The sequence below is a fragment of the Muntiacus reevesi genome, chromosome 10 (genome assembly GCF_963930625.1).
Source record: "Muntiacus reevesi chromosome 10, mMunRee1.1, whole genome shotgun sequence".
Lineage (NCBI taxonomy): Eukaryota > Metazoa > Chordata > Mammalia > Artiodactyla > Cervidae > Muntiacus > Muntiacus reevesi.
In genome coordinates this window covers 13,799,506-13,815,235 of record NC_089258.1, presented here as the reverse complement: position 1 = coordinate 13,815,235, position 15,730 = coordinate 13,799,506, and the positions used below count along the sequence as shown (strand labels likewise).

General features: G+C 44.7%; 1 protein-coding gene across 10 annotated transcripts in view; it reads right to left on the bottom strand.

Annotated features, from left to right (window-relative positions):
- Positions 1–15,730, bottom strand: part of AOPEP (aminopeptidase O (putative)) — a 392,839-nt gene that overhangs the window by 98,434 nt on the left and 278,675 nt on the right. For all 10 annotated transcript variants that reach the window (XR_010664622.1, XR_010664620.1, XR_010664621.1 and 7 more), the window contains exon 11: positions 7,877–7,937. Coding sequence is in view for 7 of the 10 variants with exons in the window: in XM_065947320.1 (XP_065803392.1) it covers positions 7,877–7,937 (61 nt within the window). In the remaining 3 variants the exon portion in view is untranslated. The remainder of the gene's footprint in view (positions 1–7,876; positions 7,938–15,730) is intronic.

Here is a 15,730-nt window from a genome sequence, read left to right as displayed (position 1 = left end):
TGGCAAATCTCAGGCATCTGGTCTGGGATGCTTGACAGTTCTGTCAAAGCCTAAGGTCTGATACAGTTACAAAGGAAATTTTCAAGGGAAAGGAAACACTTTTAATCCCTATTATTCACTTGGTGTCTAGTCTTAGATTACTGCGAACGAGATTCAAATTCTTTCTGGAAATCAGGTTTTGAAAGGGAGTGAAAAGAAGGAAGGCTGGGGAGCTTTCATTTGGGGCACCAAAGGAAAATGTCTCCTATTTCTTCCCGGTGCCCTACACCGTAAAGAGGTCAATACATTTTCAGCTCAGTTCAGTTGCTCAGTTGTGTCCGACTCTTTGCGACCCCATGGATTGCAGCGTGCCAGGCTTCCCTGTCCATCACCAACTCCCAGAGCTTACTCAAACCCACTGAGCTTGTCCATTGAGTTGGTGATGCCATCCAACCATCTTATCCTCTGTTGTCCCCTTCTCCTCCCGCCTTCAATCTTTCCCAGCATCAGAATCTTTTCAAATGAGTCATTTGGACAGTGTTCAAATCAGGTGCCCGCAGTAATACACAATCTCTGGGACAGACCTTTATTTTCCTACTTCTCTCTGGGAGGATGGATCTTTCCTTCCTACTCTCTCATTTCATCAGAGACTTGAAAGTTTTGTGGACAGGATACTAAAATCATTTGGGACCAAATAACTATGCCCAAAGCATATCTACTTATAAGGGAATAAAATACGTTAAGTTTGACTTGAGTGATTTTCATCAGCCACTTTGAAGGGATTCACAAGAAATGTGGAACTAATCAGAGAAATATTGGGAAACAGCACTATTACAGGCTTAATTTGTACCCCCCCTCCCAACTCACATATTGACGTCCTAGCCCCTAGTTCCACAGAATGTGACTATGTTGGAGGCAGGAGCCAAAAAGAGGTGATTAAGGTAAAATGAAATTGCATGGGTGGGACCTCATTCAATATGACTGATGTCCTTATAAGAACAGGAGATTAAGACAGAGATCTCTACACACACAGAAGAAAGACCACTGAGGACATAGCAAGAAGGTGGCCATGGGCAAACCAAGGAGAAAGGCTTTGAGAGAAACCAACCTTGCCCACACCTTGATCTTGGACTTTCAGCCTCCAAATGTCTGTTGCTTAAGCCACCTCATCTGGTATTTTGTTATGGCAGCCTGAACTAATTAATATGAGCATGATGCCACAGATGCCAGAAATAAAGAAAATAAGCTAAAAATGGACACATTTTAATAAAATCTCTCCTCCTCTCCTGTGACTGCCAAGCATCATATAGGAGTTGCGGGAAGAAGGGCCATAGCTTTGATGAACAGTAAGTGAAAGAATGGTGACTCATCAACAATGCAGGCCTTGCCCCAGTGAGGCCAGAGGAAGTATCTCCAAGGATCCCTGACAAAACATTTCAGTTCAGTTCAGTTCAGTGCCTCAGTAGTGTCCAACTCTTTGCGACCCCAGGAACCACAGCACACCAGGCCTCCCTGTCCGTCACCAACTCCCGGAGTTTACCCAAACTCATGTCCATTGAGTTGATGATGCCATCCAACCATCTCATCCTCTGTTGTCCCCTTCTCCTCCTGCCCTCAATCTTTCCCAACATCAGGGTCTTTTGAAATGAGTCAGCTCTTCACATCAGGTGGCCAAAATATTGGAGTTTCAGCCTCTACATCAGTCTGTCCAATGAACACCCAGGACTGATCTCCTTTAGGATGGACTGTTTGGATCTCCTTGCAGTCCAAGGGACTCTCAAGAGTCTCCAATACCACAGTTTAAAAGCATCAATTCTTCGGCACTCAGTTTTCTTTATAGTCCAACTCTGACATCCATACATGACTACTGGAAAAACCATAGCCTTGACTAGACGGGACTTTGTTGACAAAGTAATGTCTCTGCTTTTTAAAATGCTGTCTAGGTTGGTCATAACTTTCCTTCCAAGGAGTAAGCGTCTTTTAATTTCATGGCTGCAATCACCATCTGCATTTAGTCACTTAGAAATTGTGAATCTAACCGCTGGATAAGAATGACAGCAAAATTACTAGGGGCTCAAAACACACACCACATTATGGCAACTGCTATTATTGATATAAAAAAACCATAATGTGCACATGGTTGCACAAAAGAACCAACATTTGCACATGCAAAGCACATATAATTTGAAAAATATAATTTCTCTGGAATTTTCAAAATAACCAATCTTGGTTTTTGTGAATGACCGTTACATGTAGAATTTTTTATAGATACCACTAAGATTAAGTATCATAATAGGCCTTTAAATTATGTTGATAATAGTACATAATCTATGCTAAAAGAAGCCTGCATGTTATTCCCCTAATAAACCACCTGGCTTGATCTGTGCTAAAAGCACATCATGGCTCCAATGACATGGAGCCTCTTGCATCATGTCTTATCAAGTTTCCCCAATTTTGTGAATGCAGGATTTTCTCCTATAAGACATGTTTTCCATCATTTGCTTGTGTGGCCTCTGGCAACTTGCAGGTGTTTGTTTGGAAAGGAGAGGCATTTTCCAAGATGACACAACAAGCTGATGTTCTAAATCCTGGGAGCTTGATTCCTGCCTGTTTCTGTTTCTAGGAGACTATATGATTGGCCATTAGCCATCTTCTCTATCCCCATCATTGCCACTGCTGCCTGTGACTTGGCCATTTAAGGCGGCTAAGCACTTTTCCCTAAAGAATAGCCTGAGCCATAGAAGGGCTGTGGGGTTCATTGGCGTTATTGTGTTACTTGTTGGTGCCTTGGAAAATGGGTCACCCGGGAGTTGAAATTAAGCACTGAAGAGAGGATCGTAATTCGTTCATACCCTTATGAACAACTGCGGTGAAAGCAGCACTCAGCAGTGGATGATAATCATTCGTGGTTTCAGACCAGACTGAAGGGCGTCTATGGACTGACTAGCTCCAGCTTTAGGCATACATCTGACAAAACTACAGATGATTTCAAGTATATCAGTGGTGGATTTTAAGGTGTTATGCACTCAGATTTTAATTCAGCTAACAGCTTTAAAGCATCACTATTCAGTATGAATATGTGCAAGCCACATTTGTCATTTAAAATGGTCTCATTGCTGGGGATTTCCCTGGAGGTCAGTGGTTAAGAATCTGCCTTTCAATGCAGGGGACATGGGTTCGATTACTGGTTGGGAAACTAAGATCCCACATGCATCTGGGCAACTGAGCTCAAAACCCAAAAGAGAGAAGCCTGTGCACTGCAACTAAGACCCAATGCAGCCATAAATAAACAAAAAATATATTTTAAAATGTTCTATTTGCCACAAATAAAAAGTAAGTTGCAGCAGCTAAAATTAATTTTAATAATATATTTTATTTTACAAAGTATCCAAAATACAATTATTTCAATACCTAAAAATATTTAAAACCTTTAATGAGATATTTTATCTTCACTTTTTTGTACTAAGTCTTCTAAATCTGATGTGTTTTCACAGTCTATCTCAAATGGATGCTAAGTTTTAATCAGAAATGCTTGGTCTGAAGTAGATTTCATAGAATTGACAGTTGAAAAAGTGGATTCATTTACAAACCTAAACTGGTCCAAGTGGATTCATTTACAAATCTAAATTGGTCCAAACCATGACTGTATTATTAGATTTTCAATTTAAATTTAGATTAAATTAAAATTCAGCTAATAACTATTTGGAGACTAATAATTATGATCCAGTATATGCCTAGGAGTGGTGGAAAATAAAGTTTAAAATGGTAGCTTGGGGCAGTTTACAGCTTCAAATGGCAGGCCAAAGAGTTTTTTCTAAATGGGGAAAAAGTTTCTCGTGAGGAGAGATGTAAACTGTGTTTGGGGGAAGATTCACGTAGCATTGATGTGGGTGGTGGATGGAAAGGGGGACAAGTTGGAGGCTAAAAGGACAATTAGTTACTGCACTAGTCCAAGCAAAATATAATGAAAAAGTGAGGAAGATGTTAGGAAAGGAAATAAAATTATAAATTTAATACATATATATATATAAAGATATCAGGAAATGTGGGCAGGAAATCAAAGAAAAGGAGAGGTCAGAGAGTTCTATGACAACTAAAATAGAGAAGTACAGAAGAAGGGTTGGAGGGAGAAGAGTTATTTCTATTACATTTGATATAAATGTTTTAAAAAAGATTGGAATATGTACATATGTTCTGGCGGGTGGGAGGAGACCTTTGGGCAGACATGAAAAGAAATCAAAATCTATTTATAGAATTGTCAAATTAGCAGAATGGGCAACTTTCTTAGAAGTACTGTATACTATTCCAACAGTTGGGAGTGTCTGATAAATTAAATTATGGTACCACTCTTTAGAAATTTATGCAGCTGTTAAAAATTACTGCTGTTGAATTATTTCAAGGGATGTGGGAAATTGCTTAAGATGTATTTTTAAATGAAAGCTTTTAAGTTTAGTTAATAAAAGTCCAATTTTTTAAGAAAGGATATGCACTTACATAACGTATAGCACAGAAAAGGTATAGAAGGACACATAGAAGGCATATATTATCTCTGCAGAGTAAGATTGAAAGGGGCAAAGGCTTTTGTGTTTTTTTACTTTGGTTTTGCTTGAACTTGCTTCAGAGAACATATTATTTTTATTTTTGAAAAGGGAGACCAGAAAAATGACTAAACGGGTTTTCTGTCAAAAAATTAACTCCGGGGACTTCCCTGGTGGGCCAGTAGTTAAGATGCTACATTTCAACTGTAGGGGGTTCAGTCCCTGGTCAGGGAACTAAGATCCCACACGCCACACGGTGCAATAAAAAATAATTGAAATCAGTAAATGACTTACAGAATTATCTCTGGGCCATTTTAATTTTCTTATTACAAACTTTTTTATATTTCAGTATGTAATACTTTTATAATCAGAAAAATATCATAAAGGAAACAATCTGTAATATCAATGGTAAAATCAATTTTAAGTCTGTTAGCAAAGCCATAGGTTAGGGTTGGGTGTTTCTTTAAACAGATTTGTATCCAATTTCCTTTACTTTTTTGGGGCTCACGATTACTTTTATAGCTGCTGAAGCTATTTCCACACATTTAAAAAAAAATGATTTCCATTCAATGTGGCCAAAAAGGAAAATGGAGGCCAACCCCAAGGCAAACATTCCTTAGAGAAGACAAAAAGCTTCTGTAACCTGTGGAATGAAAACTTCACCAGTAGAATGTGACTCTTTTGTCATGAATGACTTCAACTGCTGGTGGACAGAAATTTTTAATGAGAACAAAGAGCATTGGAATGATTTCAATGCTCTGGTTGTCATTCCAGGCCAAACACACCAGTAACTTTATATTATAATGATAGGGACAAAGAACAAGGTGTCCCATTCAGTGTGAGGCTCCTGCAACAAGAGGGCGCAGAGTCTTACTGAAGTGGAAATGAGAGGGAACTTTCAAGGAGCGCGGAAACGGCTGTGAGCAGGTAAATCACCATTAGCCACATAAATAATGGCCGAAATGGGTGAAGAGATGAAAAGATGCCGTCTGATCATTCACCAATGTAAAGATGTGCACTAAATCAGGGTCTTTTCTGTCTGACACTGTTGTTTTTACTGAACAGTTAAGCACCCAAGGAAATACCAGTTGGGTCTTAAAGACAATTTATAGCCGGGTTGGCCTCATTGCACCTGGCTATGTTTTGACAGCAGGTTTCGTCAGTTTACGGCGGAGATTCTTGTCTATGCTATAAGCTGTCACTAATGCAACTAGACCTTTGGAAAAAATGTACCACTTAGAGGCAAATCTTTCCCTTCCATGGACCCCTCCCCCTTTTAATGAAAAGCAAAAGCTGGTGGCAAAGCCTCTTCTTCTTCAAGGGAAATTACAGAACCTCCTGGGAGCGAGCAGGTCAGCCCCAGTGTGATGGCGCTAGTCGGGTGCGCCTGCTTCTGGGCACTCGATTAAGGACTCTTTCTTTTCTCTTCCCTCGGGGCTAACTGCTGAACACAGCTGCCTTCTTGTTCTGGGCCAGGAAATGCAGGATTTTGCTCTTTGAGCTCCCAACTTTTCCCAGCTTCCAGCCCCCCCTAAGAATGTCTGGGAGCCTTGGAACAGCCTGGCCTGAGAACTCCAGGCAGCAGGCTTCAGGGGATACCCACCCCTCACCCCCGAAGAAAACAACAAGAGCAGGGTGTGGCTATTTGGGATCAGACAAACCTTAACTTTGTTCCCCAGGATTTTTGTACTCAGCTAGTGACCTGATTTGGAAGCCACCGTCTTAGAAATCACAGGAACTCATTACACGTAACATACACAAGTTGAAAGCACTGCCTCCCAGGACCAGGTGCTCCCGAACAACTCACTTTGTTCTGCGTGTTTAGGACACAGCATTTTATTCTTTTTTGCTCCCAGAAGGACTGGGCCAAACAAATAAATTTTAACAGGTGACACGCATTCCTGAACCGAAGGCCGTGCGTCCTTCCTCGGGAATGAGCTCCTGGTGGCTGGTGGCCGACACTGCCCCGTGTGTGGCAGAACAAGACAAAGACGAGAGGAGAGGGATGAAAAGGTAATGGAGAACAGCCCCTCCTGTTCCTTAATTTCATGGTTCACAGACATTCATTGACATTCAGACACTCCCAAGGGGAAGCTCGTATAACCAGTCGTGAAACCAGAAACGAGCAGGCTAACAGGCCGCTTGCCTGCGCCCCGGGCAGACTTTCTCCCCACCGTGGGGTCCACTCCCAGACACTCGGGCCCACCGAGACGGGTCTGCAGCTGCTCTGGGGGTTGGAAGAGTTCCAGGCCCACCGGGTCCTCTGACCAGCCGCTTCCAGGCAGGGCCCAGGCTCTAGCTCAGGGCGGCCCTCGAGGCTCTTGGAAGCACAAGACCCGGGGAGAGGGCAGCGGGGAGAAGGCAGAGGGGAGGAGGCTTTGGGCCAGGTGATTTCCATGCAGTCAGGGCTGCCAGGGAATGTCTCCCTCAGAATCACCATGGGCTTAAAGGGGAAGCAGAGAAATAAACCTGAAGGAGAGGGAGGTCCCGGTCCCCCAGACAGAGAAATGAGTCTGAACTGCTCCCTCAGATGAGAAGAGCAGCCGGAGGCAGAGATGCAGAAGCAGAGGAGAAACCCGAGGGCAGCTGCATGGGCCAATGAGGGGGAAGCTATGGGCATGCCAGGTCAGAGGAGAGTGACTGGCAGGCCAGTTCACTCGTCTGGCCGCATCCACAGAGCAGAGCTCGGGACGCCGGCGGCGCTGGACTGCTGCCTGGTGAGGCTGCCCAAAGTGTGCATCACGCTGTGGAAGACCTCACTGAACACTCAGCTCAGAGTCAACCAGAACGTCCACCTCTCACACCAGTCACTAGGGGCAGAGGCCTGAGGCACACTTCACCACGGCGGGCGAACAGCAGGGGAAGACATCGTCTTCCTGACTCAGGGACACTGCAGCTCAGCGAGCTGGTTACTGTTACGTGTGTTTAGGCCCCCAGTCAGGTCTGACTCTTTGCAACCCCAGGGACTGGAGCCCACCGGCTCCTCAGTCCATGGAGATTCTCCAGGCAAGAACATAGGAGTGGGTTGCCAGGCCCTCCTCCAGGGGTTCTTCCCAACCCAGGGATCAAATCCAGGTCTCTCACGTTGCCGGCAGATTCTTTACCATCTGAGGCACCAGGGAAGTCCATGAATGTTGGGATGGGTAGCCTATCCCTCCTCTAGGGGATCTTCCCGACCCAGGAATTGAACTGGGGTCTCGTACATTGCAGGCAGATTCTTTACCAACTGAGCTATCAGGGAAACCCGCTTACTTGTATAAGGATATATATATATAAAGAAACCACTGTCATGATTGATACACTAAGTGATAAGCCTTACTGTTCTCCAGTGTTTGGTGAGGCAGTTATCTGAAGCTCACCTGTGGAATTCCAGAACTCTCCAGCCAGTCTCGGAAGATGTTTCCAACAGACAGCTCAGACCTTTAGAAATAAAACAACAAAAAAGTAAAGGATTAAAAAGTTATGGAGTGGACTTCCCTGGTGGCACAGTGGGTAGAAATCCACCTGCCAAAGCAGGGGACACGGGTTCAATCCCTGGTCTGGGAAGATTCCACATGCTGCAGAGCAACTAAGCCGGTGCAGCGCAACTACTGAGGCTGTGTGCAGCAACAACTGAAGCCCGTGCTCCAACACAAAGAGTAGCCCCCCTCATTGCAAGTATAGAGAAAGCCGGAGCCCAGCAATGAAGACCCAGCACAGCCAAAAATAAATAAGTAAATAAATACATTTTTAAAAGTTACAGCGCACTTATTATTAATAACAGAGAATGGTTCTCACTCTCGGGGCACATCACAACATTGTTCTTTCAGAGAAATCTGGAGAAAGTGCAGTGCTGTCTCAGGTTAAAGTGAGGAGGGGGCACGGTCACATTCAGTAGAGTGTCTCTCTAGTCCACAGGAGTGCACATGATGAGATCTAAGGAGTCAAAGGAGCCCCACAGGAGGTCCTTGATGCCGTGAGAGGAAGTCTTCATTGGGCGTGCCTATGAGGGAGGAGGGGGCATGTTCATGGGACATGTCAGGCGTGACTGCTTCCTGGAGAGAGGTGGAGTAACATGAAATCTGAACCTCACAGCACTGAGTGCGCCAAAATGAAATGCCAACTTCACGGTGACGATGGGTGACAGCAAGCAAAAATGATACAGTTCATCATCGGGACCCTGGGAGGCGCAGAGCCGTGGAGCACACGTGACTTCTGCTGGCTGTTTTCAAGCAGGTCTTCATTCCGCTTTATTCAAAATGTTATGATTGCTTGTTTGTTCCAAAGTCAGCTGAAATCTTTTGGTTTCATGCCTGCTGATTTAAATACTCCTTTAAATGTGCCCAGTGGCCAATATGTTTAGGGTCCACAAGCTTTAGGTCATGTCTTCCTGTCTTACTGAAGTTTAAGCAATTCCTCCCTGGCTTCGAGATAATTCCTGCTCACGCCCAGTCTCTCCAGTCACAGAGGCCTTCCTGGAATCCTCTTTCAGGCCGCGTATGTCACACCCACACGGGCCCTGTCTTCTGTGGCACAGTATCCTGTCGCAGTCTGAGACTGCAATTTGTTTTGTTACTTGACTTGTAAATGTCTCCTCACTAGATCAAAGCTCTCTGAGACCAGGGTCAGTGTCTGTTTTACTCACTTCTCTTAACCCTGCACTTAAAACCGTTGTGGTGTAAGTATCCCCATAGATACTTTTTATTTGAATGAATGAAAACAGATTTCATTGTTGACTCAATAAAAATTTTTCCTTTTTAAGTTAATGATCACCTTGCCCACTAAGACATCCCCAAGTCATTAAGGTCTGTATCTTTCTAAATTTTATGTATTATATACTCCATTACATGTATGAAATATTCCCTCCTCCCTCCCTTTGCAATTGTAAAGAGGTTGTGGAAAGATACAGTGCTATCTGCATCAGTTAAGATGCTGAAGGTCAAGCGCTCCCCTCATGCCTGTACTGTTCTGCTGCAGGCTGGACGCAGTGAGAAGGGAGGGAAGAGCAGGCTTAGGTGGCTTAGGGAAGACAGGGTTGACTGATCTTGTCCTTCCTTTTCTTCTTCACTGAGAAGCAAGTCACGAGTGTGTCTTGGTCTTCCCGTGTTGTTGTTCAGTTGCCAAATTGTGTCTGACTCTTTGTGACCCCGTGAACTGCAGCATGCCAGGCTTCACTATCTTCACTATCTCCCAACAGTTTGCTCAAACTCATGTCCACTGAGTCAGTGATGTCATCCAACCATCTCATCCTCTGTCACTCCCTTCTCCTCTTGACCTCAACCTTTCCCAGCATCAGGGTCTTTTCATATCAGGTGGCAGTTGGAGCTTCAACTTTAGTATCAGTCCTTGCAATGAATAGTCAGGGTTGATTTCCTTTAGGATTGACTGGTTTGATCTCCGTGCAGTCTAAGGGACTCTCAAGAGTCTTCTCCAGCACCACAGTTTGAAAGCATCAATTCTTCGGCTCTCAACTTTCTTTAAGGTCCAACTCTCACATCCGTACATGACTACTGGAAAAGCCATAGCCTTGACTAGATGGACCTTTGTTGGCAAAGTAATGTCTCTGCTTTTTAATACACTGTCTAGGTTTGTCATAGCTATTCTAGGGAGCAAGTGTCTTTTAATTTCCTAACTGTAGTCACCATCCTTATTGATTTTGGAGCCCAAGAAGATGAAATCTGACACTGTTTCCACATTTCCCATCCATTTGCCACGAAGTGATAGGACCTGGGGAGGTCTTCCCTGCCCAGGGCAAAAGCAAAGGTGGTTGAAGGGGCAACCGTTGCTTTCAGCAAAGAGAAAATACACAGAGGGGAGAAAAACTAGTTTGGATTCATTTTCGAGATGATGCTCATCTGTGGGATGACCAGACAGGGAAGAGGCCAGAAGTGAATAAGAGGAAGGTGACCACCCTCCCAGGCTGTTTGACCAGTTCCCAGGTCAGTGAAATTACTGGCTGTGCCTTGTATGAAAGGCCTGGAGCCACCATTCCTGGGCTCTTTCCCATTGTTTCTTTGTCGTCCTCTCAGTGCCCACAGCCAAGTCTCCTCTGTAGGCTGTGAGAGCGTGGAAGTGTGTGCTCATGTGCGTGCATGCACACGTGCCCTCAGATGCCTGTGTGTGTGTGTGCACACACATGCATGCGTGTGCACACGTGAGTGCACTTGGAGTGGGGGTGGGATGACCAGAAGAGAGGAGGCATCTCTCAGCACATTAAGGTCATTATGATATGTTGGTTTGACTTATTTGTTTGGCCGTAGAAAGAGGCTCTGGAAATGCCCTCACCTGGCATAATTGATATGCCAGGAGGAGGAAAGTGGTGTCAAAGGGCCGCTTAGAGAAGCGCCCAAGAGGACTTGAGGTTGTTTTACTTTCTAGTGACATGTGCCAGGCTGGAAGGTAAGACAGATTTGGTAACTTCTATTGAGGATGGTGTTCAGAAGAAGGTTCGTTCTTGTTTGGAACGAATGCAAACAGTTCCCACCTGGTCTGGCACCAGGGGGCAGTTCATCTGGTGTATAGAGCTCCTGCCTGGGGCTTGAGCAGCTCTGGACGCCCTGCTGGCGCTCTCAACTGTTTGTCCTAGTTTAGAAGCAAGGGTCCATTTTAGCACCTTCATTGGTGCTTCTCTCTAAGTAGCCCATTCATCTTCTTCCTTTCCAGCCAAGGAGGGACAATAGGTCTGGTCACCCATCCTTCAGGAGATACCCAGGAAGGTGGCAGCACTCAGAACTGAGCTGCACTGTGTTGTGGAGTCTAGGAAAATGAGCATTCTTAAACCTGCCACAACTTAAGATGAAGAATTTAGAAAGGATTTAGAAGACAGCAGTGATGATCAAAGGGGTAAGCACATTAGATCCACAAGGGAGGTCAAGGAAACTGGGATTAAATAACCTGAAGAAGAGAAGTCTGGGAGTGACTACAGAGCCATTTGCAAGTAGTTTTACAAAAGATGGTGAACAGCTGTTGTGCATCCCCATGGAGGAGTGAGTAAGAGGACAGGGACATAAATTTCCTTTGGAGACTTTTAGCTGAAAGACGCTTCTTTAGCGGTGGTACGGTCAGGGGATGGCATGGTGGAGGGCAGGGGCTGGGAGTTGAGTCCTGGAGTGTTACTGACTGAGGACCACAGCTTCACCAACGAAGACTGAGAACAGGCTAAAGCTTATCTATGTAGCAAACAATCAGTGGATGCCTATCAGGTACAGGGTTCAGATAGGGCTCTGTACAAGACTAATACTATTATCCCCATCTTAGAGATGAGCAAATAAAGGTCCAAGAGGCTGAGGGTCTTGCTCAGGGCCTCCTAGATGGTGCTCACAGAGCTGTTGTCTGTCTGCAAAGCTCTCACTTTTCTTCCTGTGTGGAATTCACAATACATTGTCCATGATTTACGGTGCAGACAAGCCTGCAAGAGGAGAAGGCCCGTGCTGGCTTCTGCCAATGCTGACTTCTTGGTCCTATCTCTCCTGCTGAAGGTGACCTGGCTGCTGCCGTGGCTGCCCTGTTTGTCTGCCCCCAATTACAGTTCAGAAGAGATAGTGGGACCCTTGGGAGGGGCAGGAGTGTGAGGACAGGAGAGTTCATTGTTCAGCTGCATCCAGGAGCAAAAGACACTCTCCTGTGAATGAAGAGAACCTGTGTTTCCAGATCACTTACCCCTGGAAAGATTCAAAACACCTTATAACCATTATCACTTCATTCCTCATAATATCCTCGTGAAGTGGGTGTCAATTGTCGTGTGGCTTTTTAACAGATGGAGAAACTGCAGCATAAGAAAACTGTTCAAAGTCAGCCCTGCTGCTGCTACTAAGTTGTTGCAGTCGTGTCCGACTCTGTGCGACCCCATAGATGGCAGCCCACCAGGCTCCTCCGTCGATGGGATTTTCCAGGCAAGAACACTGGAGTGGGTTGCCATTGCCTTCTCCAAAAGTCACCCAGGCTAAAGAAAAGGGCTAGAGAAAAGACCTAGGTTTCTAGACTCCCAGTCTCAGTGCAGACATCAAACTGTACAGATGCCCACTTACAGATTTCTTTTGTGTAATAAGATGCTAAATTCTGAGAGGAAGATCAAAGCATTAACTCCATCCACTAAAAACAAATGTAAACATTATAGAAGTAGCAGAAGTAGCCTTACCTCCCAAGGAAATTATGGGAGATGGTCTGAAAATGCTGAATTTTCAGGAATGAAAGGGGCTGTATGTTTTATTTTTTTAAATGTACATATTTTTTCCTGTTTTGATCATAATTACTGAGATGGTAGTACAGGTGAAGTTCAGTTCTGGACTTGGATATGTAGCAGTGGTAAAGCTGAAAGCTGACTTTTTCAAATCAAGACACTCAAGAGTCAAGGCCAATGGTGAGTTTTTCCCCTCTGAGATCATGGAGCTTAAATAATCACAACAGACAAGCAGAAGCATTTCCACTTCTCTGGGACCTAGGACTTACAGGAAATTACTCTTCTGCATGTCTGCTCACTATGGAAATTGATTTTATACAGATAACTAAAAGTACACAGACCCACGCCTGCATGCCCTCCGTCTCTGTACTAGTGAGCGGTGCTTCTGCCTCATTACGAGGCCTCCCGGGTATCCGGAACAGCCGGCTGTCTCACCCTCTGGCCGGAGAGCTCCCATGCTGTACACCCGTGTTCTGAAAGGCAGCTCTGAGTTTTAGGAATGGGTCTCCAGACGCTGTGAGCTCTGAATGTAGTCACATGTAACTAATGCCACAACGGGGGTAAGGGCTGGCCATCCTGCATGATGCTGGTTAGAAAAATAAGTTGTGTTTAAGGTCAGGAAAGTGACCAGTAGCTCTTCTCTTCTTAATGTTATAGTACAGAGAAACAAGACCCAGGCGTGGGATGAAAAGAGCATTTATACGCTGTGTGTACGACATTGCTCGGTCAGTTGACTTCTGGGGGTGGCATGACAAGGATAGGGTGCCGACTATTAGCCATATCTGCTGCTTGTGCCTATCAACTCAGTGCTGATCAGGAGAAAGGTCTTTATCACCCTTGGCTCTGTCTTTGGCCCCTTGAGATTCTAAAGATCACCTCCTATCTGCGCGTCTACAGGAAGCATAAGGCCCATGCTTCAGGAACAGAGCGAAGGTGCAGAGAACACGGGCAGTGCAGTTCTCCATGGACTCAGGCTTTGGGGGCTCCTACGTTCAGGGTCTGAAGTGGAAAATGTTCTTGTTCTGAAATGCAACTTACATTCCGTATGGGTTTTTAAAGGTCAGTAATTTATGTTTTTGAGTTCTTTCCTACCTGGGGATACAAACAGTGTATGCCTCAATGCTTTATGCATGGTTACTTCTTTTCTTGATCAGAGCAAGTCATCTGCGCTTGGGTAGATAATGAAGATTGCTGAGGTAACATTTACAAACAAGCACTCCCTAGCTTCAAGGGGGAGGAAGAGTACTGAATTAAAACAAACACGTGAATCTGCGCACACAAACATAATAACTGATGAGCAAAGAAAGAGCCGGCAGCTGTTGATACTGTTGGACTATCAGGTGGGGAAGGCACGCTGGATAGGCACTCCTAGCTGCTTCTTCTCTTGGTCTCATCAGCTTTTGGACAGAAACCACTCACTGAAGATGTCTAAAACATGGTTTCTCATCTCCCCTCTTCCACCTTCAAACACTCAGCCTTCCCTCCCTTTGCCCCATACTGATTCCTGAGACCAAACACCTGCCGCCTGGATTGCCAGGACTTCTATACTCAGCATGTAACTGAGTGGCAGAGAGAGAGAAAGGTCAGATCATGCAAGGACTCGTCCTTTCAGCTCAACCAACCAACCAACTTAACTGTGGCACTCCTGGGGTATTCCCGAGATCTGTTCAAATCCCGCTGCCACCATCACCCATGGTCCCAGCTCTGGATCTTGAGTGAGCTGCCGTTTCTGTCTCTGGTTGGTCTCCTGATAGCTAATTCCCTCCATCCTATCTATCTCCCACGCTGACCACTCCCCAGATACCTTTCTAACCTGCGGATGGCACTCCCCTACCTGAAGCGTTCAGTAGTACCTCTGGCCTGAAGGCTTGAGCATCGGACTGCTGAGCCCTACCTCCGTGCTGAAGTTTACCAAAGAACTTCCTACCCTGAGTCATGACCTGTTTCATGTACATCTTTAGCAGCTGACTAGGAGCTCCCTGAGGGCTAAGCATAAACTTAATTTTTTATTTCCTAGTGTCCAGCCTAAAACCTGGTGAAGGAGGTACTCAATAGAGAATGTTAAAATTAATCGAAGCAAGAGAATAAGAGAAAGGCAGTATGACGTAGGCTGGCCCTAGGGCTTTAACTGGCTGGTCTAACCTAAAAAATTTTGTCTTGTTCAGCACAGCTCACAGGTTCAGATGTGTCTGAGGATCAGCTTGCGATGGAGTCAAAGATTAGAGGCTCCACGGGGAGGTGTGGGGCCTTCGGAGAGCTGGATAAAATTGGTACAACGTGCTGCACAGGTAAAAGAATGAACAGTCTGCTTTAAAAGCTGGATTAGATTCTGAGATTAGTGAGCAGGAAAGACAATGTCTGAGTTTCAAAATATATTCTAGTATACTTGCTGAAATACATTAATTGGAGGAATGAAGTCTCAACTCTTAAGGAAAAATTTTTTAAAAAGCTTAAGCCTGCTAATCAAAACGTGATGCTAACTGGGTGAGGCATCTTCTCGAAGGGCAAAGGTTGGTGGTCAGTGGGCACCTTTCGATGGAGATGCTGCTCTTAACATCCACAGTCACAACAAAAGTTACTTTGTGGGATCATAAAAAATATTCACAATGATAAAATCTAGGTGCCCCCAGAGTTAGAGGGCTTGGGCCGTCCAAATGAACTCCATAACCTTATTAGGAAGGGGATGTTAAGAAAGAAGACCTCCAAAATGAAAAATGCACCTTGTTGCCTCCATGAAAATTGCTATATTTGTGCCCTGAGAAGTTCTCCTGAAAGAATGCATAGTCATTACTCAGAAACAGACCTGGGTAAGAGCCTAAGGAGGTAATAAACCATGTCTATTAACTTTCTTTTTCTTTTTTCTAAATTAGTTCCTAAGGAAATTGCTCCATTCTATTAGAGGACCTGAAAGGTTATTTCAGGGCAAGTATAAAAGAAAAGAAAAATTCTTACAGCTAACCTATTGTTCTTGACCTTAGCAATAATGGACATATCTGATATGATTTTTACATGAAGCAAACCTTGCATGTTCACTTTAAAAATAAAAGGATGAAAA